We start from the raw sequence: 23,948 nt of genomic DNA on the forward strand, positions 1-23,948 counted from the left end.
AGGATGGCTTATTGATTTCCCCAGTCTGATCTGAAAGAGTCTGAGGACATGGCAGAGAATTGCTCACAAATATTAATAGTTTGTGGATCAGTTCTTCAAGTAGTTTATAGGAACAGCATGGAATAACAAACTTACCTGCAAACCTGGCATTGTGGTAGAATGTGTGACTCACTGGCTGAATGAACATCCCAGGATTCTCAAATCTGTCCATTTTGTGAAGGTAAAGATGTAACTGATTCTTAAGCTGATTCTTTAGTCTGAAATGTCCATGGAGCTCATCCCAGCTGTGATCGTTTGATTGATCATGGATCTGTAAATGCTAATGTAGTATTTTCTCTCTGAGATGTTGCTGTCAGGGCTATGATGGTTTTGTTCACTGAGTTGCTTTCTGTGCTCTAAAATTCTTGGTGGCTTTAACATATTGTCTAAGTGACTCATGTTTGACTTTGTTTAAAAATACCAAGTCAAGTACTTGCTTATTTGTTTCTGTTTGGGCTGTTATTATGCTGATTTGTCCTGTGTCTAATTGGTGTTTGCTGCAAAAACTAGAGAGTTATTAAAATCAGATTTTAATAAAACATGAAGTTTCAGGGTTTTTTTTTGCTGATGTGCTAATGTAGTTCATTCCCTAAATTGAAAGCAAATTTTATCTACAGTGAGTATAACTTGTTTTGTCTGAGTTTGTGGTATATAGCATGTGCATTTCTAAGTATGAGAGTCAAAGTCAGGAATAGGTTATAAGTAACAAGCAAAGAATGCAAGAGTGTGAGGAAAATATTTACTTCTAATACTGCTTTTCTTTCTGCCCTCCCTTATTCTAACCACAGTTTTCCTTCTTGCATCAGTGTTATCTTTAATAAATCCTTGCTTTTCAAAACTAACTCTTTTCTTCCAATTCAGTTAGTTAATTTTGACTTCAACAGGAAGGCCTCCAAAAGATGAGTTAGGCTTTCTAAAAGTCCAAGAGAACAGTTCTGCAATGGTTTGTATCTGTATTCATTTGGAGTATGAAAAGTTTTGTTAGTTGTGAAGATTGTGCATCGAGTGTTGACTTGGGTACCGTGGCATTGGTGACTCATGCAGGACACATAAGTAAAGCTACTAAATGAATGAATCTTGAAGCAATGTCAAAATGCATAAATAAGGATTCCTTTGAATAGTTAAAACAGACCAAACAACTTCCATATGCTTATTCTGAAGGACTGTACCGTTAGCTGTTAAGATATCATGACTTAAAAGTCAAATATTCTACTCAAGGTCACCGAGAACATAGCGGACTCAGAAATGAGGGTTCTCATGTTCAAGAATTTCTAATGCCAGTCAAAGGTCAGAAGAGAAAATTTAGGAAAGATGCAGAAAACCACAGGATGTTTACAGTTGTATTGCTTAAGTCACATACACATTTTTATGTGCATCCTCAGCTGAGTTTAGCAGATTTTTTTGGCTTTGTGTTTATGCTTGTTTCAACTTCGAAATATGCATCCAGACAAAAGTGAGCAAAATTACTTTTTTGTACCTAGCTTACACACTTCCCAAGTTGAAGGTTTTTGTTAATTTAAATTTTTTATCCCCCATAGTAACATGAATGTTAAATTTACCAGCCAACACAATTCTGTGGAAAGAGGCAGTTGTCATGTGTGTAGACAGATCTTACTAGGACAAAAGCATTAGCTGGAATTAATGAGTGCCAATAACTGAGCAGTTGGTTATACAACAGTTGTTTTTCTTATAAGTTGCACTTTCAGCAGTTTTGAACAATTAGATGCTTTTCTGCTTTAGCTCGTTATGAGGAGGGATACAAATCAGCACAGCTGGTATTAAAATGAATTTGAAATCTTTATTGGGTGCTGGATGTCATACTGGATTCTTTTTACAGCAGACTGATGTTAAATCCTCTGTTGATTGTGACCAGTGATGGCAAATTCAACAATCTCAGGCCAGAGATGGGGAGGGAAATAATAGTTTCCTTTAAATGTTTAAGGGACTAGTATCTGTAGCATTGCTCTCTTGGCTTGGAAGGCAGTCAGTATTTAATAAGTCCTGTTGAACAAGATACATTTCTTGTCTTAATTCCGTCTTTAACTGGAGAGTACTTGTGTGTGTTTTGTGGTAGGGTTTTTTTCTCTCTTTTTAATAAAGACAAGAATAGCCAATAACTTGATGTTATCCTGAAAGCAATTGAAATCCTGATGAGGGAGAGCAGGAAGGGAAAGAAAAATATGGTCTTGAAAACTCATAATACACACATATATGGCTTTGAAGTAGCTTGGGGGACTTGGGTTTTGGTACTTTTAGCACTTTGCCCATTTTTACAGTCTTTAATACCATTTTGTATGCAGTGCAATTCTGTAGCTCAGTACAGATTCATAATATGCCAAGGGTTATTGCCTTTCTCAAAAGAAAGAATTTTTGTGTCTTTCTTGCTGCACCAGGAATTAAAGGATGGTCTGCAGTTTTGTCTTTTCTTATATATATTACTGCCTTCCTCCCTGGTGTCAGCCCAGAAGGGAAATGGTGAAATCATTTTAGTTAGCCTTCAGCTGCACTTTGAAAATCAAATGGAGTAATTGCATTCAGTGGCTAATAAGCTGAACAGACCAAAACAACACTAGAAAGGTATTCTGGAGATTTCCCTGTCATACTTCCAGCTAAAGTTCAGAGAATGTTCTAAAGCATATCTAATTATGGAGTCAGTTTTTAAAACAAAATTGTGTGTTCCAAGTTTCTTATGAGCCAAGATCATTATTGTTGAAAGACTGACACTTTCATTTCCCAAACTCCAGTAATTTATGAACTTGTTTTTGAACAGTCTTGTGGCCTATAAATTAGTGATAAGCTTCAAGCAGGAAAGATGAGCTGGAAGGCCATTTGAGACAATAGAGAGAGCTGTCCATAGAGCAATTACCATCAGCATCTCTCTTTTAAACTGATTTGTTAATTATGCTATGAATGCAAATGCCCCAGGCAATAAATGTTTAAAAAGTATTTTTATGTTTGTTTAAAAATACTTCAGTACTTGATTCGTGTAATGCAATTGAAAGGAGAAGGTTTGGAGTTCTTAAATAAAAAAGAAAGTTCCTGTGAGATGAGATCTGCATTTCTGTGTATGCCCTGTATAAAAACCCCAATAATAACAAAAAAAAAATCACAGAATCCTTTGTATTCTAGTGAGGCATTTTGGATAAGTTTTATTTTTTCAATTGCTGACCTCTTAATAACTTCAATAATATTATGAACTCTTCCTTGGCCAAAATGGTGGATACTTAGTATGGTTTAAAAAACCTGAATTTGGCTTGTGATAAAGCAATAATTGTTTGTTACTTAAATTTATCTTGGGCATAGTGACAGTAAATATATTTAATTTCGCAGTATGTTCTTCCTATTAGATTATAACATGAAAGTCTGTAGTTCAATTCCTGTGACAAGTTGGTAGACTGTATTTACCAAAGCATTTTCAGCAGTAATTCCTGGTTAAATCTGGAGACCATACCTTAACTTTTGTGGGTGGATTATTTAAAATTTAAAAGTGCAATGTGAATATTTGTAAGTTTTAAGGAAAGTATTACAGTGAAGCTGAATATTTCAAGTTTATATAATTGGTTTAGGGAGCCATTCTGTCGATGCTAATGCACATTTTTTTAAGTATGTACTGCTTAGAAAGCAGCGTTTATATTATGGATGTAAAAATAGCTTTTCTGATCAAGTTTTTTGCTTCTGTGTCGTGTTTTTGCATGATTCCAATCGTCAACTGCTTCAGCATGTCAACAAAACTTAAGGCACAAAACTTCTAGAACTCATTAATGCTACTTTTGATATTTCATATCTTTTTATGCATTGCTGCATGAAGAAAATGTAAATTCGAAGTGAACAGGAAAATAATGCCTGTTTTGTTATAGGAAAACCTATTTAGAAGCTAAGCTTCATTGCTTTGGATTTGACAGAACATTTGATTTTGCCTTGGACATATCCTTTGTTCAGATTCTAGAGAAGTAATTCCTGCTTATGATTCTAAGCCCCAATTATAGCATTTAAATTCAGTATTTTTGTAACTAAAGCAGTAATCTTTGGAAGATACACTCATCTTCCTGTTTATTCTCTCATATCTTCCTGAGAGAGTACAACCTTAACTTTTAGAACTCCTATTTGTTATTGTTGTGAGTTGTTTTTTTTTTTAATTACTGTGTCTTTAGATCATGCTGAGAATTCAGAATATCAACCTGGCATCTATTGAAACTGAAACCCAGTAGCTGGCGCCGACTGTTTGCCTTGAAGGAAAACACCCACTTCCTGTGCATTCTTTGGACAAACCTGTGCTGGGGAGTTTTATGCTGATGTTGATGTGGGGCTCTTACAGAAAGTGTTTTAATTTAGCAGCTCCATGCAGACATGATAATGGCTGTTGTTCTTTGCTCAGCTGGTTAAATTTTGGAGCGATGTCTCACATATTAAACTTGAGTTTATGTGAAACTATAGGAACAGGTGTTTTGCCGATTTTCTGGATAATGTCATCTGTTGTCAGTCTGCTGATGGGTTACTGAGACCTCCTCTGATTTCTGGTTTATGGTTGATGTCTCCTGCTTAACCATCATCTGGTACCCATGTGAGCTGGAATATTTTCTGCTCAGTATACCCTTATAGCAGATATCATCCAGATCAGGTCACCGAAAATGCAGCAGTGGTAAAACATGGTGTCTGGCCAATTACTTCTGGAGAAAAAAAAAAATTGTTTTAGGCCAGATCAGTGTTGCCTGTGAAAATGGACACTGTTCAATAGATACAGTGCTTACCACATCTCTTCAGAGTGAACATTACATTAGATTGATCTGCAGTTCCTTCAGAATTAGCGGTTAAAGGCTTTTATTTATGTTTGTGCCCCTGGATCATGTCTGGAGCTATAACTAAAGCATTTTAACTTTAATTCCATATTCTAACCATCTTTCTAAGCAGAGATTGCTTGGAAAGTGTCTAACCATTGAGTGTTTCAGTTCATGATCTAGAATATTTAGTGCCGTAACATTCATCAATTAAAGTGGTAATCGGGACAGAGAATCTCTTGTTAGAAGTAATAATACCTCTGTCTGCATCAGCTTATTCTGTCAGAACTAGATGCTTAAATTGCTCTGAGCTGCTGTCGAACTGAGAGACAAGTGCTTTTGGACCAGATTTTTAAATGGGAATTCATAGGAGCTGACCACGCACAACTAGTCCATTCATTCCTGTTTCATCACTTGCTAATGCAAATAGTGACACTATTTTTCACTCAAGTCTTACACAGGTTAAGTATTTGAGGAGGGGAGAACAACTGTATTCAATAACTCATGGATTTGGCACATCTTTGAAGCTGGGATTATAGCACAAGTTTCTAGAAGCTGTAGCTAGGAAGCAATTGGTTCATTACTCTTCTACAGAACAACTCATGTATCAGGTTTGTTTGTCTCTCAAAATGCTGATACAACAACTGAAGCACAGATGGCTCAGTAGTTCAATTTATTTAGCAGTTGTTTCTGGAACTGTATTCTTTTGACTGAGACAAAGGACTTCAGATTGCATTTGATTATGGTGGATAAGCTAGATATTTGTTTTTCACTAACAAAACCTGAAAAGTATGCTAGTTAAACACCTTTTTGTTGGCTTAAGCCAGAATAAGTGTATCAGTGCTTCTAAAAGCTTTTCAGAGTACTTTAAAGACCATATCAAAACAGACAAAATTCATCAACAGGTTCATAAATCATTTTCTTAACTTGTGTAGACCAAGTGTTGATGTTGTTATTGGCAGTTGAGGCTTCTACTAAATAGAGAATTGCAAAGTAGGTATCAATATTAAGCATCCAAAGGAGGGCAATGTAGATGGTGAAGGGCCTTGAGGAGAAGCCGTAGGAAAAGGGGCTGAGATCACTTGGTCTGTTCAGCCTGGAGAAGAGGAGACTGAGTGGAGACCTCATTGCAGTTACAACTTCCTCATGAGGGGAAAAGGAGGGGCAGACACTGATCTCTTCTCTATGGTGACCAAAGGAATGGCCTAAAGCTGTGCCATGGGAGGTTTAGGTTGAGTGTTAGGAAAATGTGCTTCCCCCAGAGGGTGCTTGGGCACTGGAACAGGCTCCCCAGGGAAGTGGTCACAGCACTAAGTCTGACAGAGTTCAAGAAGCGTTTGGATGATACTCAGGCACATGGTGTGACTCTTGGAGATGGTCCTGTGCAGGGCTAAGGGTTGGACTCGATGATCCTTGTGGGTCCCTCCCAACAGCATATTCTGGGATCTCTGCCTCTCTGCTCTCTGGTTGTAGAATTTGCTACAAAATGCCAACTAGAGAGCCACACACCATTATCAGAACAGATACCCCTTTTTGATAAACTAATGAGGATCGTTTAGTGAGAATGTCATGCTGAAATTCTTTGAGTAGCCTTTTTCCAGCTTTTTAAATACTGAAGCTCAGATGGATGTGGCAGTATCCAGATCCAGAAAAATGATGAAAATTTAATACTGATGTCTGCAGCTTCTTCCACAGAGATTTAACTTTCTGTGTTTAAGTTCCCTTCTCAACATCTGTTAACTTGAATTTATTTTTTGATCACTATCTACAGGATTTCTTGAGGATGTTTTTGCTATTCCTGTTTGTTTCAGTAAGACGTGATAAGGGGGAGGTGTAAAGACAGCTTGTCCCATATATTTCCCAAAGCATACAGGGCAGAAAGAAGACAGCTTTAGGTAATAAAATTTAGAGGACAGGGAATAAAACACCCAGCAGTGTTGAAAGGGTGTTATTAAGTATCTCTTTGAGTGAACATAAAAATAATTAGAAAGACTTAGCCAACGGAGTTGGTCTCAGCTGTTAAACAAAAACCAAAAAGCTTCTAGGTTTTCTGAAATTCTCCAAGTGGAAAGTAGTTATCCCATACAATAAATCTAGGTCATTTGCTTCAGTTCAGTTGTCCACAGACAACTGTAGTCCACTCAGGCTGCAGTTGGAAAAGTACTGGAATGGCCAGAATTTGCTGAACCACAGAGCAACAGCAGCAGTAGTCTCTCTGTGGCAGGCTGAAAGAGGTCAGGTTATGTTAATTTTTTTTAGTGGACTGAAAGTAAGTAATTTTTTGAAAGTAAAGGGGATTCAAATGAAAACTTGGATCCTGCACAAAATTTTTGCAGTTGCCATGGAAAACTGCCTACTTACAGTTAGAATGAGTTGATTTCTCGGCTTTGGCAGGGTCTTCCTGTAAGTTTTTAACTGAAGAAATCTGCTTCAAAATCATAAACAATTCACAAGTTACAACATTAATCTTTTTCTTTCTGGTCTTTGGACTTCACCCAGCCTTTGAGTTATTAGTTACTGCACCAGGTTCCACTCTTGCTCTTGGGCTGAATGTTTTTGACCATGTGAAACAGGGTAATTTTTCTTGTGAATCATAAGATAGAGATAAGAAACCTTGAGATTCAAACTTGCTGAACAGAAGCCATAGGAAATTGTTCCTTTTTTTTTGGCCTTCTGTACTGTTTCAGTAGTTTTTTCAATGCACCAGGTTGAGTGGAAATGTGAAGTTTATTATTTTCAGCTGCTCTACCCAGTTCTTAGGTCTGCAATCCCTGAAGCACCCTATGTAAAGAGGTTTTTTCCTCTTACCGTAAAAAAAAAAATAATGTACAGAGATTTAAATAATATTCTTCCCTGACTTGTGTTAGGAGCTGGTCATTTGAATTATTCTTGCTTCTAGCTAATAAAACCAGATAGGAGTGTGATAACAGCCCATTAAGCTAGGGTTATGATGAAATACCCAAAAGCTTACAAAAATGGTTTTCTTGTCTGAAGCATTGGACTAGTGGTTCAAGTTACCTTACTTTGGATTTGTATTAAGGCAGATGATGTGAGGGTCTTTCTACTGTATCAATTTCAAACTGTGACAACTTCAGTAATAGATGTAGATATTTAACTTCTTTGCTCTACCCAGCAAAAACTGCTTCAGGCTAGTGCTCCATTTCAGTTACCATGAGAAAATATATAGGAACTTGGAAGAAGAAATTAATTTATTCTTCCTGCTATTTAAAGATGTTTCAATAGTGTTAATTTTAACACCTGAAAACAATAAGTTTTTTTAGAAACACCCTTAAAATTAATTCAGTAATTCAGACCTAATGTCTTTTCCTATTGGTAATCTCCAAGGATCTTTGAAAGGGCTAGTGTGGATTTTGGTTGGTTAAATCAGTTTGTCTTGACAAGAATGAAAACTGCTTCATCAGAGTCAATGCTGCTTTTTTATACCCTGAGACTACTCTTTGAGTGGGGGCAAAAGTCAACTGAACTGCAACACTGCTTCAAAAGACTGGATGGAATGTTGCGGGATCATTGAACTGAAGGCCTAATGGGCAGATCAGGTGGACACTTTTGTGTAGCGAACTGTGTTGTTAAGAACCGATATTCTATAATGTTGTCGGATTTCTTCAGCATATTTTACATAAATGTATATATTTGTAACTGTCTTTGTTCCACCTTCGAGTCAAGTTTAGCAGTATGTGAATCAGCACGTTGGCAGTCATAAGGTGAGAATTGGGGTTACAGAATGGAATACCTATGGAACCACTCCAGAGGCAAACTGAGGAGTATGAAAGCACTCTCCTTCAGGTCTCAAGAGAAGTCTGGGCTCTCTGTACACGAGCTCAAGGAACGTTTCAATAGTGATAAAATTCAAATAGTAAGAAAACTGAGGTAGTAGGACTTGAGTTTTTCATTTGTAAGACTCAGCTTATTATTTTGTGTTGGCTTTTTGTGTTTGAATTCATAATGTTCAATTTTAGTTCTTAAGTCTTCCAAGTTAGTTGACAGAGTATTTGAGGCTCCAGTTCTATGCTTAAGCAGCTGATTAGTGGAAGAAGAATTCAGGGGAAGAAGGCTATAAAAATCTGTTTCTGTGATGGAAGATCAGATTCCCTTTTTTTTTTTATTTCATAGAATCGTATAATGGTTTGGATTGGAAGGAACCTTAATAGTTCCAAGCCCCTTGCCATGGGCAGGGACACCTTCTTCTAGATCAGGTTGTCCAAACTGGCCTTGAACACACTTCCAGGGTTGGGGCATCCACATCCTCTCTGGGCAACCTGTTCCATGTCTCACCACCCTCAACAGTGAAGAATTTCTTCCTAATATCTAATCTAATATATCCAATATATTAGATTTATATCTAATAATATCTAATCTACTCTTGGTCAGTTTAAAGCCATTGCCCCTTTTCCTGTCACTGCATGCCCTTGTAAAAAGTCCTTCTCCAGTCATCTTATAGTTCCCTTCAGGTCATGGAAGGTGCCCTGAGTTCTTCCCAGAGACTCCTCCAGGTAGAACAATCCTAAGTTTCTCAGCCTGTCATCATAGGAGAGGAGCTCCAGCCTTTTGATCATCTTTGTGGCTCCTCTCTGGACTTCCTCCAGTGGGTTTATGTCCTGCTTATGCTGTGGGCCCCAGGGCTGGACACAGTACTCAGGTGGGGTCTCAGGAGAGTGGAGTAGAGGGGGACAATTGCTTCTCTTGACCTGCTGGCCATTCTACTTTTGATACAGCCCAGGATACAGTTGGCTTTCTGGACTGCTAGCACACACTGCTGGGACATGTCAAGCTTCTTATCCACCAACACCCCCAAGTCCTTCTCTCCAGGGCAGCTCTCCATCTATTCTCTGCCCAGATTGTACTTGTGCTTATTTGTACTTGTGCTATTTGAATACAGATGAGATGATACTGCAGCCTTTGTGAAGTAAGGAAGCTTAAGATCCTTTAGGGGCCTTTTTTAAGATTCTGGAACTCACTTGTGGCAGCATGAGAGATGTTGAGTGTTTTTCAGTGCTGCAACTTATGTCCCAGGTCACGCATTTTAAGGAATCTGTAACAATACACAGAGTTTTTCAGAAGGTCCACTGGAAGCAAAAGAGTCCACTGGAAGGAAAGTAGAAATGTTGCTTAAATGTGCAGAGGTGGAGGTATGACAGTTGAAGTTCAGTTAAATTAGCAAGAGATTTGGAAGGCAAAGGAAGATCTGTATCTACAGCTTAATGGAGCAAAGGACCTATTGATAAAATATGTACAGGCTTTTTTGCCTCAGTTTTTATTGGCAGGTGAAGGATGTACAAGGAGATGCTATGGGAATTAGGGTGGTTTGGTTTCTTGGGTTTTGTTGGTGGGGGATTCGTTTTGGTAGTTTTGATTTTTTTTTTCCCCCAAAGAAGATAAAGGGGAGATTTTATAGTTACCTTTCTGTATGAAGGGCAGGATATAGAGAAGTTTGCTTAGTTGTGCTCAGTGAAAGTGTAAGAGACAACAGTTCCAGTTGAAATGTGAGAAATTCTAATCAGGTGTAAGACAAAAAAATACTTGAATGTGAGGATGATCAAACCCTGGGAAGGGCTTATGCCCTGAGAGCTTGTGTAATCCTCTGTGCTCAGAGGTGTGTGGAACTCAGCTGGGCAATGTCCCGAGCAGCCTGATCTGATTTTGCCTACTTTGAGCAAGTGTTGGACTACATAACCTTCAGAGTTCCCTTTCAGCCTTAAATAGTCTGTGATTCTGAGTCACTAGACTGTCAAGCTTGTAGCATTAAACTGTCCTTGTATTTTTAGATTATTAGTCAGATTTCAGGAAGCGTGGTATTTGAGTTTTCCCTCATTACTACCAGTGTTTATGACCCATGGATTAGATATATTAAAAACATCATCTTGTTTTTACTCTTAGAATAAGGGCTGAATTTTTTGTTTAGGTTACGATATTTTTTAGCTCACAGTTATTTTAGGAATTGTAGAATGATTGACCTTGTGAGTAGAGAATAGGTGGTTTTTTCGGTTCTTTCTGCTGAATTGTTTTTAAGGATTCTCAGTCAGGGTGTTTACATCTTCAGTGCTAGAGAGGTAACTTTTGGGTTAGATGACATGACAGGGCTGACATGTGGCAGCAGGAAACACTCAGAAAGTCTGTGAACATGAACTGAAACAAACACAGGTTAAACAGTAAACTTTGGCTTAAAATACAAGCAGTTAGTTTGATCTAAAAACTAAAAATTAGATTGGAGGGAAAGATTTCATTCAGTGGTTACCTGTATAATTCCTGTTATGTCCAAATATGTCTTGAGATTGTATCCAAAAGCATAAATTACAGTTTACTTCTACCAGTTTCATTTTACAAAGTTAGAATTAGAATGGGACACCTGACCATGGCATTTTCAATCAGAGGGGGATCTCTATTCTGAATATTGCAATGTAAAAGAAGATTTTACATTTCAGTTATACCTTCATCATTACTATTGTATATCAAAGCTTACCTAGCTTTTTTTTCTTAAAGATATCTTGTGAAGATTAACATAGAAAGCAAATGCTACACTGAATTTCACCTGTTTGTTTCCAAGTATTTCTTCTGGTGTAAAAATCCCACAAGGACTCTTTTTTGGTGTTAAAGCACTTTAAAGTGAAAAATGTTGCTAATGTTACATGAAGGAACATTACACTTGTGGTCCTTCTGATGTAAAGGCCATGCACTGTGATGTGATAAAGAAACAAAAAGGTACAACGCCTAAATTTTACTTTTCTCTTTCATCTGGACATATTTGCTTATTGTTCCAACATCTGAGGAATATAAATACTCAAATCCTGAGACACTCCAAATCAGAGACACTCCTGCCTTCTGCAAGTTGAATTCTTAATGCCTTTTGCTATAGATCCGTACAATGAGATTGGTTGGAAATATTTCTGATAAACTATCTCACTTAAACTCTTTGAATTTTTAAAAACAAATAATACAACCAGCACCAACAAAGGCCTGTGGGGAAGATAGCAAAATATGAAATACTTGGAAGTAGTATTCCAAATATGCAGCAAGATATTCCAAATACTTCATCCATAGGACTTAGGTTTTTGTTTATAGAAGAGAATTTTTCATTCTTCCTCTTTCCTACTCAGACAATAACAATAAAGTTGTTGATGTATTTAAAATGTCAGAGTTACCTAAAACTATGTAAGAATAACCATCCTGTGTATGTGAAGAGATGGAAGCAACACAACAGACTGCACGGTGAGTTATTTTTTTCCCCAGAATAACGAAGACAGAAATTACACAGTAGTGTAGCTCCTGTAAGATGGTTCCCTGCACTCTAGGGACATCTGACTGCTTGGAATCTGATTTCCTTCATTAAACCTGAAATGAAAGGAATGCATGAAATAGGGAAAGGGAGTTATTTTTGCATGGCAGGATAAGTACAGATGGGGCTGTGGGGTTGTTTCTAAATCTGAAAGAGCATTTTAATGCCACCAGTATTACAGACACTGCTCTACTAATACAGTTAACCTATGCAATAGGATTTAATGAGACCACAATTTTCAGTTTCTCTTCCTATGGTAGAACTGCAGTGTAAATCCCAGCTACTAATTTTTGCTGTGTTCAGATGCCAAGTCGTGGAACAGATGAAGGAACAGATTCATCTGGGAAGAAGAAACTGATCAAATTAATTGTCAGACTGATCAGTTCCCTCACTGGATTCATCGTTCAGCCACTAATTCTGGTGCAGCAGTGGGAAGGATCAAACTGTGGCTGGGAGTAGTGAAGCTGTAGCTGCCACACAGGAGAAAATCAGTGCTAGACTGATGGGTGAGCTGTGACATGAGTAGCATGGCAGTAATGTTCTAGAGCAACACTCCTGACTGACAAACCACAGTGCCCACGTGAAGAACTGGCTCAGGTTTGCCTTCAGTGGGTTTGCCACTGCAGAATAGGCCTGTGATTGAAGCACTGGGAGTGTTGAGTTGAGCTCGTTTGGCTTCAAGTGTTGATGCTTTTGAAACTGGCAGGAGCTGGGAAAAGAGGGAGTTAGCAGATAAAGCTAGACCAAGGAAAGCATGGAATAGTCTTGTGTAATAAAGGCTACAGAAAGCTGGGGCTGTTCAAGGACAGTGTCAGTTTGGTGTGGCTAAATAATCTGCCTGGAAAATAATGAGCTTTAGAACTTGTACTTTATGACTAAACTTGTTCGTTCAGCATTTTCAATGAGCTGATGTCATAATGTGCGTTAGGGACAAAGTCAGTGAACTCTGATTCATTTCTTTAACTAGGGCTGCAAAAGAATAAGGAATTAAATTTGGCAGAACTTATTCAGGGCAGCTGTTAAGGTGCAGGTCCTTCCAGATTACTCTGGGACATCCATCAGATGTGACAGGAGGGCAGCTTGGCTTTCAGGGAACTCCTCTTTGAGATAGAAAGAGGGGGAGCATGAAACGTGGAATTAGGGGTGGATACCCAAGAAGAATGTAGGTGCACTCCCAGGGTGTGCAGGGATGGAACTAAAATATCCAAAGCCTTGAGTAGAGCTAAACTGGAAAAGGACATGAGATATAACCAGGGGTTTTGTGTAGGTATATTAACAAGAAAAGGTAAAGCGAGGAAATTGTGTGATATAGACGGTAAGGGAAGAATTAAGTTCAAAAGTAAGTAATTTTGACAGTACTCACTTAAGAAATTTAGTTAGAACAGATATTTTTATGGATTAAATTGCTTCACTACAGAAAGTGGGTGATAGTTGCATTCGGAGGGTGCTATAATGAATTTTTCTATTAGTTATTCAAAAAGCAGGTAAAGTTCCTAAAAGTATTTGGAAGTGAACTTCATGTTTTTATTTACCTGTCCTTCAGTGAAAAGTTGATAGCCGGCTTTCAACAGACGGTGACACTTAAAGTCCTTCTAATTGAATATTCTTCTGTTATCCATGCATGTGACATTTTGAAATAGGGCATAAAAATCTTCTTTCATGCTCTCTTGTTCAGTAATTGGAGATTCACAGAGGCTTTTCTTTACCCATAATCAGATTTTAATTGAGGGGATTAAAGCAGATACCTGTGATCTGCTGTTTCTGATGTTTCGTGTGTTGAACTGGTTTTTAATGTTATTGCATAGCTGGTGCCCGAGGTCTTTGATCTGCAATGAAAAACATCACTGATGTGGTTTATGCCAGACTTAGCCTTAAATATCTGACTAAGTAAACTCAGTGTATTCTGGAAGGTCATTAAAGATGTGATCATGACTTTCCTTTTGCATGGGGAAAACTTTCTGAGGCTTTGCACGAGCATCTGCGCAATTGTTACTGAACTTGTAGCTCTACTCTAGAAAGTGAAAATGAATATTCTTCTTTCAGGAGAAACGTGACCTTTGACTGAAGGTATGTTTTATTTTGAGGTTGATATGATTCCTTGATACTGGCTTAATTGTATCTCCTTCAGAGACTCTTGTAACTATTAACCTTGTCGCTGCTCTGTTAGACTGTAGGAGTGGACAGAAGTCCCATAAAACTTGCCTGGAAAATCATTCTGTCATTTTTTTTTTGTCTAGTGCATGTAAGATGTTGTTCCTGGAGTTGTAAAAGAAAAGTTGTGCTACTTTTTGGCAGTTCACGTGGATTCTGACCATATACCTGTGCAGAGTATGGTCTTTTTTTAAAGTAAACCTTTAACAACTATTTAATACAGTCTTAGTTTTAGTCTAGCAGTATATTGGTTACATTGCTGTCTCAAGAGTTCAGTATTGAGAATAATCACATGTGACAAGATTGCTGATACTCAATTTAAAAACATTCAGTATGATGTGTTTGGCCAATAAATATTAAAAATCACAGTAATTTTGGAAAACTTTGCATAGAGATAACTCTTATCTTTAAATCTTTACTTCCTGTGCTGTTTCCTGCTGCAACGCATTACAGGGCTAATAAGACCACTTTGCCTCATTCTGTTGACATCATTAACCGCACCTTCACCAGAGCTGCCCTGTTTATGAGAGGGGCTTAAATCTTTCTTATGCATAGACTTTCTTTTAACATGTGTAGATGCGAATCAGCATTCGGAGCTTGGTGCTATAACTCCAACATATGATTTCTTCACTAAGGTGATGCCTTAAATTTTCAACTGTGTAGTCAATCATATATAGCTGTTACCATATAGAAAAGTCCTGTTCCCTGTACAGAATGTCTGTTATGGCTGGCTTGTTTGTCAGAACTGCAAACCCAACTGCTGACATAAGTCAAACGTCTTCCCCTGGCTTAGCTGAACAGAAAACTTCTTGTGAAATAGTGAGCAAATCCAACTTGGAGTTCTCATCCAGTGAAGGCAAAAATCATCACCCACAGGACTGTACACTCAAAGCTTAAAGGAAAGCAGCAGCTTATTAAGATAACCTTTGACAGCCTTGTCTAGGATGTTAGCTGTGTTTCACATCTCTGTCTAGCCAAGTAAAAGGGTTATTGGTAACTGTGGTAACTGCTGCCTGTGGCACCAGTGTACCACCAGCTGGGATCACAAGGGCTCAAGCAGTTCTCTGACTTTGCCGTTTCACAGGTGATTTTATGCGAAACCTTTATCTTGGAGACTTTACATAAGCACACGAAAGGCAGCTGGTGTAGATAAATGTTGAAACTTAAAATACAATTTAATTAAATATATAAGGACAGTATTTTCACATGTAAAGGCATTTTGCAAAAGTGGAACTGTAAGGATGTTCTGGTGTGCTTGCTTTATAACAGTTGATCTTGAATCTGAATAATTTGTGGGTAGGGGTAAGGTTTAGGGTTTTTTTTAGTTGACCTATAGAAACTGCTTAGTCTTCCAGCGTGAAACAAGCTCTGAAAAGTAATTAATTCGTTGTTTCCATGGATACTGATAGAGCTCTTGACCAAACATTTTGATCATGCACCCCGTCAGTAAAAAAATTAATTGAGCATGCACCACCAGTATCTATATATTTATAAATATGGAGTCACAGAATGGTTTGGGTTGGAAGGGACCTTAAAGATTGAGTTAAAACTCCCCTGCCATGGGCAGGGACAACTTCCACTAGACCAAGTTGCTCAAAGCCCCACCTGGCCCTGGGCAGGGTGGTTGGAACTTAATGAGTTTTACGGTAGCTTTAATGGGTTCTATTGTACTATGTAATATGCAGTTATAAAACATACTCACAAAAAATGAAAATTAAGAGATGAGATAAAGGTTAAATAAATACTATTTTTATACTTTTTAAATAGCACAAAAATACTTTCACACCCTAGTGGGTTGTCTTGCACACCTCCCTGGGTTTTCACACCCTACTTTGGAGACCACTGCTTTTCTTATGGAGAAATACCCTAGGGAATATAAATAGGAGATCTAAGGAACAGAGAGAAATTACCTATGAAGAATGCTGCAAATTTTCTGATGTACATGTTTTAGAGACTGTGTTTGAAACAGGTGTTTTTGCCAGGGTTTGATCCCTGTGTATTAAATAAATTGGTTTATCTTCCCTTCCTACTTTTATATGTCTTGGATTGGCAGTAGGAAAGGCCAAATAAAGCTTTAGAATGTTTAGTGATCTGTTTTACAGTGGATTCTCATACCCATAAAACAACTGGATATTTACTATTTGCCTTTTTTTTTTTTTTTTTGTAACTTACAGGACATCTTAGTTCCATTAATTTAGGCTAAAACATTCTGATGTTTAACTTGGAATGCTTCTAATATGTGTTCTCAGTCCTAGTATGCAAATCCATGTAATCTGTGTTTGGGACATGTTTGTTTGCAGACTTTTTGCTAAGTACTCCCCTATAAACAAGCTTTCATCATCTTTTAGAGAACTAGGTGTTTGGGTGCTGTTTTTTCCTTCTTAAAGTTCATTGTCCAGCAGGAATTCATTCCACAGCCAGCTTAGGCGAGAACAGAGGGATCTGTGTTTCATTCTTTAAAAAGAAAGAAAGCCAGTGAGCCAAATAATATTTATAAGCTTAAGGAAGTGGGAGCTTTGCTGGACTGTCCTTAATCTTAACAGGTGATGCTTCTAACTTTCCTTTCGAATGTGCAGTCCCAGGAGTTAGTTTGCTTGTCCTTCTTCCAGGCCCCTTTCCTTACCATATCTTGGTGTGTGTTTGACTTTACCGGAGCTTTTAGAGCCTGTTTTGCTTTAGTGATTGTGCGGCTTTCATGTGATTGGCTTCCTAAACTTTTGCACCTAATCCCTAATGTATCTGCAAACATGATGGCTTATTTAAATGCCAGCTGTTTTAAAATTCATGGGAAGTGTCAAGGTACAAAGAAAAATATGGGTAGAGCTTAACCTTCTGTGTGAGTCTACGATGGGTCCTTATATGCTTTTCCGAATAATGTGGCTATTTGTGTGCTTTTAGTGTACTTTGATCTGGATGACTTTTTTAATTGAAACACAGTTGTTAACATATCCCCACTGATGTTCTGTACTGAAATTCAGCAAAAGAGAACTTACATCACCATGTTATCTGCAACAACTTCACTGGTAAAAAAAGAATTAGACCTTGAAGTCTCATCGGGATATTATGTTACAAGCTATTGTACAGTGTTGATAGTCCACATAGCTTAAGTTGTAGTAGGCTTTGTTTAGAAGTACAATTTGTTGCTGTTCTGAAAATCATAGATAAAGCTTCCTTTTTCCTGATGTACAACATGCTTCAGAAGACAGAGCTGAATATGTTTCAGGGTCAGTAACAGCAGTCGCAGAGATTTTTTTTTTTCATTGTGCTACTTTGAAGCCAGAACTTCCAATAGTGTGAGAACCAGGGCCTGACCTTTGAGACCACAGAATGTGTGCAGTGTTTCTGTTACATAAATGCCTATTAAACAACTGTTTTGTTGCTTTGACTTGCAGCAGGATATAATATGAGAATATCCTGTTGAGAAGGGAGGAGAATTCTGAGATCGTCTCATTTGACTAGTAGTGTAAAACTCTCATAATATAGAACATCAAAAGCAGAATAAGATTTCCTTCTGACAATTGTCTCTTCCATTCTTAAAAGGGAAGCGGTGTTTGGAAGATTTATGTCAATCCCTCTATATTGTGCACTTCTTAGAAATTTGAGACAGGACTGAGGGAACTGCAGGAGCTCTATAGAAAAATATGAATTGGTACTGCAGCTGAAATTCCTTTGATTGCTTTTCTGTGGAGATGCAGGGCTTGAGGTATGATGCTAAATTTAGCCATTTCCTAAAGTACTAAGATTGCTTACACCTACGAACAAGAAGCCACTTACCACATACCTTGCTGGTAGTTGGTTTCCCGTAACTTCTTGTCATTACTGAAGGCCAGCAAATCAGTTTATCCTTAGTTGCACAACCCAAGGTGAAGAAACAAAGCTGATTAGGCACTCAGTAAATTAAATTTTGTTTACGCCTTAAGAGATGTCTCAATCCACTAGTTTGAGTAGCATTAGAATACAACTTCCTGTGTCCTGATTTGGTTTACTGTCTTCAGAGTTGTTTGCATCACATGGAATTGACAAGTACCACTTATAAAACAGGGTGGACAGTTTCAAAATTGAGTTTTAAATCATGGATGGCCTGTACTCACTTGCTAGTATTTGTGATGCTGACTTACTTCTATGCAGCTTTCTCAGTATGCAAAACTTCAGTATTCACAGAGACAGATAAAGTGACTTAACCTGGTAACTAGGATCCCCGTTGTGGGGAAGGAGAAATGAACTGAACAATGTGAACATTTTTTACAAGCTCTAATGATTTTCTTTTTTTTTTTTTCTTTTTTTTTTAAATCATGAGTTTCCTAGTGCACTTGTGTACTCACTGCACTTGAGATGCAGTATGGAAGGAGGGATCAAGGTGGTCTTACAGTCTTAAATGCATGGGTGAGGGAAAAGAAGTTGAGCCACTTAATTTTCATTTTTCTTGGGCAATGACTGAAATACTTCGATGGAACATTCTTCAGCATATTTGAAGGTATTGGGCTTCTTTCAAGCTCTTTGTGGTGTGTTAGTTCTAAAATTTTGCTCATTAGATTATTTTTACATTGGAGGGTGAAGATGTCAACCGGACACTTGAAGGTGGAAGGAAGCCTCTTCACTATGCAGCAGACTGTGGACAGCTTGAGATTCTGGAATTTCTGCTATTGAAAGGAGCTGACATTAATGTATGTACATCAGTTTGCAAACAAGTGTTAGGATCTTCCCACACACGCTCATATAAGGGATTGGTGTAAGTGCCTAAATGGTTGCTGAAGGACATAATCAAATTAATAGTTTAATGTATTTAAAATTATTTGAGAGGTGGTCTCCTAGAGGTTAGAAGCTTAAAATTCTCTTTATTAAATGTTTTAATTCTTTTGGGACATGCTAGAAAAAATTATGTGTAGCTATAAAAAGTTTAAATGTAATTTGACCACAATTAGAAAAATAAATCCAGTAATCACATCAGTATAACATTTAAATGAAATGTGTATTACATTTGTTGAAAGGGGTTTCAGAAGACATCCTTGGCCAAGACAGCGTCAACTGTTTAAAGTAGTGTGCTTTTTTTTCTGCTTTGGAGACCTTCTTTCTTGTACAAACTTAGTCATTTTGCTGTAGCTTGACATGCATGGGTTTTTGTTGTGAAAAGACTTGACTAAACTATATCAGCACTTCAAAACAGTATTTCTCCCTAAAGTTAAGTTCCAAAATACTTTAACCATACATTTCAAATGCTGTACCTTAGAATGCTTGTCTACAAGTTAACATATTAATCTTAACATTTTAACTGTAGTTCATAACTGAAAGGCTTGATTTCCCTCCCCCCCTCCCGGTGTCTTGAAAGATAATCTTCACCTTGGGAGTTCTTCATTGGTGAAGAGTTAAAAATAACATTTCTGTTCTTCCATTTATTATTCTTTCCAGGACTATAGTTTAGAGAGAAGACAGCCAAAACAATGTTTGAGCCAAAACTGTTTTCTGAAGTGAGACTGGCTGTGAAAGCAGAGAATTAGGAGTAGTGTTTTTAAATTGGGCAAAATTTGTCAACTGAAACCTCACAATTTCCATCATTGGCCTAAAGTAATAGGCAAGCTGTGCGATGCTTAGAAGTCTTATGGAAGAAATATCTTGCTATTACCTGTTTTTTTAAATGACTTCTCTCAAAAAGGAGGGAAAAAATTCTAAGGGAATGCATTTCTGGATAATATTCTAAAATTTTTACTTCTTTCTACTGTTGATAAAAGAAAATAGAAAAGTTAACTGAAACCTTATGATGCTGTATGAAATTGTCCTTCAAATAACTCTGTCTCAATTTACAGGCTCCAGACAAACATAATATCACACCTCTCCTATCAGCAGTCTATGAGGGTCACGTTTCCTGTGTGAAATTGCTTCTGTCAAAGGTGAGATACAAATGTTTAGAATAAGTTATCCATTAGCAAAGCACATTACTCTGATTCTTTTCAATAAGATTGTGATGATCTGGATTATATGTTCAGAGCATCAAACCAATGCTGTTTGTGTTCCTAAACCAAGGAGGGTACTCTGATTATAGTGAGGGAGAGTTGAAAGAGAAAGTTCCAGGAGTTTTGTGGTGTAGCAAGAGTGACCACTAAGAGTATTCTGAGCTCCAGCTAGAGAGTATAACAGCAAATCAGTCAAGAAAAGAAAATGCATTCCTCCAGCAGACATGGAGGAGTGGGATTTAGCTTTGGCAGCTGTTTAAGTGTTTCATGTGATGGAATCTCTACTGTGAAGTTGCTCGGAGGTGTGGTTTCCCTCTGCTTTTGCCAGATGACTGAAAACCCATCTGTGTTGGCAGAGGGAGGGGAAGTAAAAGTCGGAAGCCAAGATTTCTCTGTCATGGAGCTTCTAAATTTTGTCCTGGGGAGAATAAGCTTAATCTGTCTCAGTGTTCATATTATTTCATAGTATTGATTCGTATTACAAAGGTGATCAGTTTTACAAAGCAGTAGTTAATTCAAGCAATGTTTTGTCCCCATTCATACGTGCTCTTTGTTACACCTCACTTTGAAAAGAGAAGGTTAACTGTGCAATTTCATTATATGAACCCACTTAAATAATTTGACTGAAGGATTTCATGCAGTATAATAGTTTCATATGCCACTTCCAGGGTAAAGTTTTCCTTAACTACCTTAATGTTGCATGAATTTCACTTTTCTTGAACCTTTCCTTGATCTTGTCTGATGTTAGTTATGCCTTTCTGTGAAGAAATGCTATGACTGTTAATTTAGGATTCAAATGGTGCATCCAACTTATTTAAACTTATTGTGAGGACTGATCCTTCATTTAGGATCATCCAAAAAAAAAAAAAAAAGTTATCCTTTATCCTATATTGATTAATTTTCATTTCTGATTTGAAGGGTTTTCCATTCTAGAAAAGTTGTTCAAATAATAAATAAGATACCTCAAAACTTGAGTTCACACACAAGTTGTCTGGCAGCTACAAAGTGTTGTGCGTTCATTGTAGTCTCTATCAGTGAGGGCACTGAGGTCCATCCTGAACCAGCTGTTTTTCACACAGCATGTGAGAGAGTAAAGATCTCTTTACGTGATACAGTTTGAAGGGCATTGGTTGAGTCCAATAGTCATAAAGATGAGGCAATCTTACTAAGACGTGCAGAATGTTAAAAGAAAGTAAGCTTGGACCAGTTGAGATTTTAAAAATCTTACTGCAATTGGATAGTTTGGCAAAGCTGGTATTATTTTCAGATAATAGAGTTAAATGTTGTACCACAAGTTACTGCTTCCATTCACGTGGGCTAGCTAATGAGATATTATAAACTGAAACTTTGCTCATCAGCTGAGTCTGTTTGAGGCAGGGCTTATGTATAGAGGCTGTTCCGTCTCTTAACACAGTTATGACTCTTGTGTAAACATTTGTTTAAACATGTCACAGTTTGTTTGTAACCCAGTCATATGTTCTTTGACAGCAGATGCTTGGGAGATCAGGTAGTTCAACCCTTATTGAAACACGTAAAAACTATTGACTGCTTAATGTTCTTCCTGGTTACTTTTAGAGTGGGCTGTATTTTATTGTTGCTCCAAATACAGGGCAAATATTGAATGTCTTATGTTAGTGTATGTGCATAGTGGAACTATAATTGCAAATGATGCACCAATATTTTTAAGATTTTTTTCTTCAAAGCTGTTCTTTGTTGCTTTTGTAAACACAAAATTTGTACTTACTGCTAAAAAGCTGCACTGTTACACACACCTACTTCCAGCTGTCTCCAGTTACCCTGTTAGTTGATCTCTTGCATACGTGGCCTATGTCATACAGTATCTCTTAAGCTGTTGGATTAAAATTCAATTACCTCATTAATTTATTTTTTAAAAGGAAGCACAAATAATGAATATTTGTACTTTCACAAGTTTTGAGAACCGGTGAACAATGATGCTTATCTCCTTAGTCTATTGCATACCACGAATATCAAAAAGTTAGCAGCTTGATCAAGTTAAAATTATGTAAGAAATAAGAGACTGTTCTTCTAAGATTAGATTTAATATAAATAATTTCATGTTGGAAACAGTTGTTAATTTGGAAATTGAATTGTTTTAAGCTAACATTCTCCATTGCCTTCTGTAGTGTATGAATCATGGGGATGTTTGTAAGCCTTTCATGTGAGGCTCTTGAGCTATTGAAGGGAGGAGGGGTGTTTCAAGAAATGTTTCAAACACTGATCAGACCTAAAATTCAAAAAATATTCTCTAATAAAAGTATCAAATATGAAAAAGGATAGTCAAGGTGACATCTAGGATTTTTGTGAATATTCTGTTACTGTAGAAGATTGACTCAGCTGATGAAAGTAAGCTGTTTACTCTTTCATGTAGTATGACCACAGAGCAGTCTTTAAACAATCCTAGAATCATTAAGGCTGGAAAAGAAAAAACCTCTGAGATTATTGAGTCCAACCCTTAACCCAGCACCACCACCATGTTCACCACTAAACAGTGTCCTCAGGTGCCATATCCACATGTTTTTTGAATACTTTAGGGGTTGGTGATTCCACCACTTCCCTGTGCATCCTATTCCAGTGCTTGACAGCTCTTTCCATGAAGAAAGTTTTCCTGATCTCTAATCTAAACTTCCTCTGGTGCAACTTGAGGCCTTTTCCTCTCATCCTGTCAGTTGTTTCCTGGTAGATTATGATACCCACCTCACAATAACCTCCTTTCAGGTAGTTTTAGAGAGCAGTAAGGTCTCCCTGAGCCTCCTTTCATTCAGAGGAAACACCCCCAGCTCCCTCAGCTGCTCCTCATCAGCCTCGTACTCCAGACCGTTCACCAGCGTGTCCCTTCTCTGGACACTCTCCAGCACCTCAATGTCTTTCTTGTGGTAGGGACCCAAAACTGGACACAGGATTTGAGGTGCAGCCTCACCAGTACCAAGGACAAGGGGATAATCACTGCCCTGGTCCTGCTTGCCACACTAGTTCTGATAACAGGCCAGGATGCCACTGGTCTGCTCCTGAGGTTGTATTTAGTTTCACTTCGTGTTGCACTCTCTTAAATCTGTTAAAGATACTGGTGGTCATGCAGTTGCACAAAACACATGTCCGAGTTTCTTTTATTATTATTTTTTTCATATTAGAACGTTTGCACTCAGTAAGACCTGAAAAGTACTGGGGGACCCACATTGATTTTTAGCAGTTAGGTCTCTGCAGAAGTTTTTGGTGTATGTGCCACATGAGTAACAGAATTTGCTGTAGATGGTACTAATAGCTGAAGACATTATACCACCTGTAAAAACTGCTGTCCCTTAAAAGCAGCAATTTTTAAAATGAATTTCAACTAACTTTCAATGAGGCTTCCTAAGCTAAAGCACAATTTGTTACTTTGCTCCTCAGGAAGGACTATTTTGAGGTTTTTAGCTAATCCTTACAACACGTGGAATGAATGCTATGATGACACTGTGTCTAAAATACAAATGTGGCCTAGATAGAGTTTTGGGAATTTTTAGTATATCTTTCAAGATAATGAAAATGTGTGAAATATTATACTGTAGACATTCCACAGAGTGGAGGTTTGGGAGTGATACCTAAAACTGCTCTGTCAGCATCTGAGCCTCAGTTAAAAAAATGTTCATTTGCTCTGATCTACTGTAATACATGAAAGTAATAGAGCTTTTAGTTCAAAGGTAGGACTACTTGTCTTACTACTACATTACAGTAGGTAAACCTTTATAT

The 23,948-nt window shown here is 37.6% G+C and overlaps 1 protein-coding gene across 1 annotated transcript in view; it reads left to right on the forward strand.

The window, feature by feature from the left end:
• MTPN (myotrophin) overlaps positions 1–23,948 on the forward strand; it is a 36,403-nt gene that overhangs the window by 5,297 nt on the left and 7,158 nt on the right. The window contains exons 2-3 of the mRNA XM_050324418.1: positions 18,807–18,920; positions 20,058–20,141. Of these exons, the coding sequence (XP_050180375.1) occupies positions 18,807–18,920; positions 20,058–20,141 (198 nt within the window). The remainder of the gene's footprint in view (positions 1–18,806; positions 18,921–20,057; positions 20,142–23,948) is intronic.

The sequence above is a fragment of the Myiozetetes cayanensis genome, unplaced genomic scaffold, assembly GCF_022539395.1.
Source record: "Myiozetetes cayanensis isolate MyiCay16 unplaced genomic scaffold, myiCay2020 scf3, whole genome shotgun sequence".
In the NCBI taxonomy this organism is placed as follows: domain Eukaryota; kingdom Metazoa; phylum Chordata; class Aves; order Passeriformes; family Tyrannidae; genus Myiozetetes; species Myiozetetes cayanensis.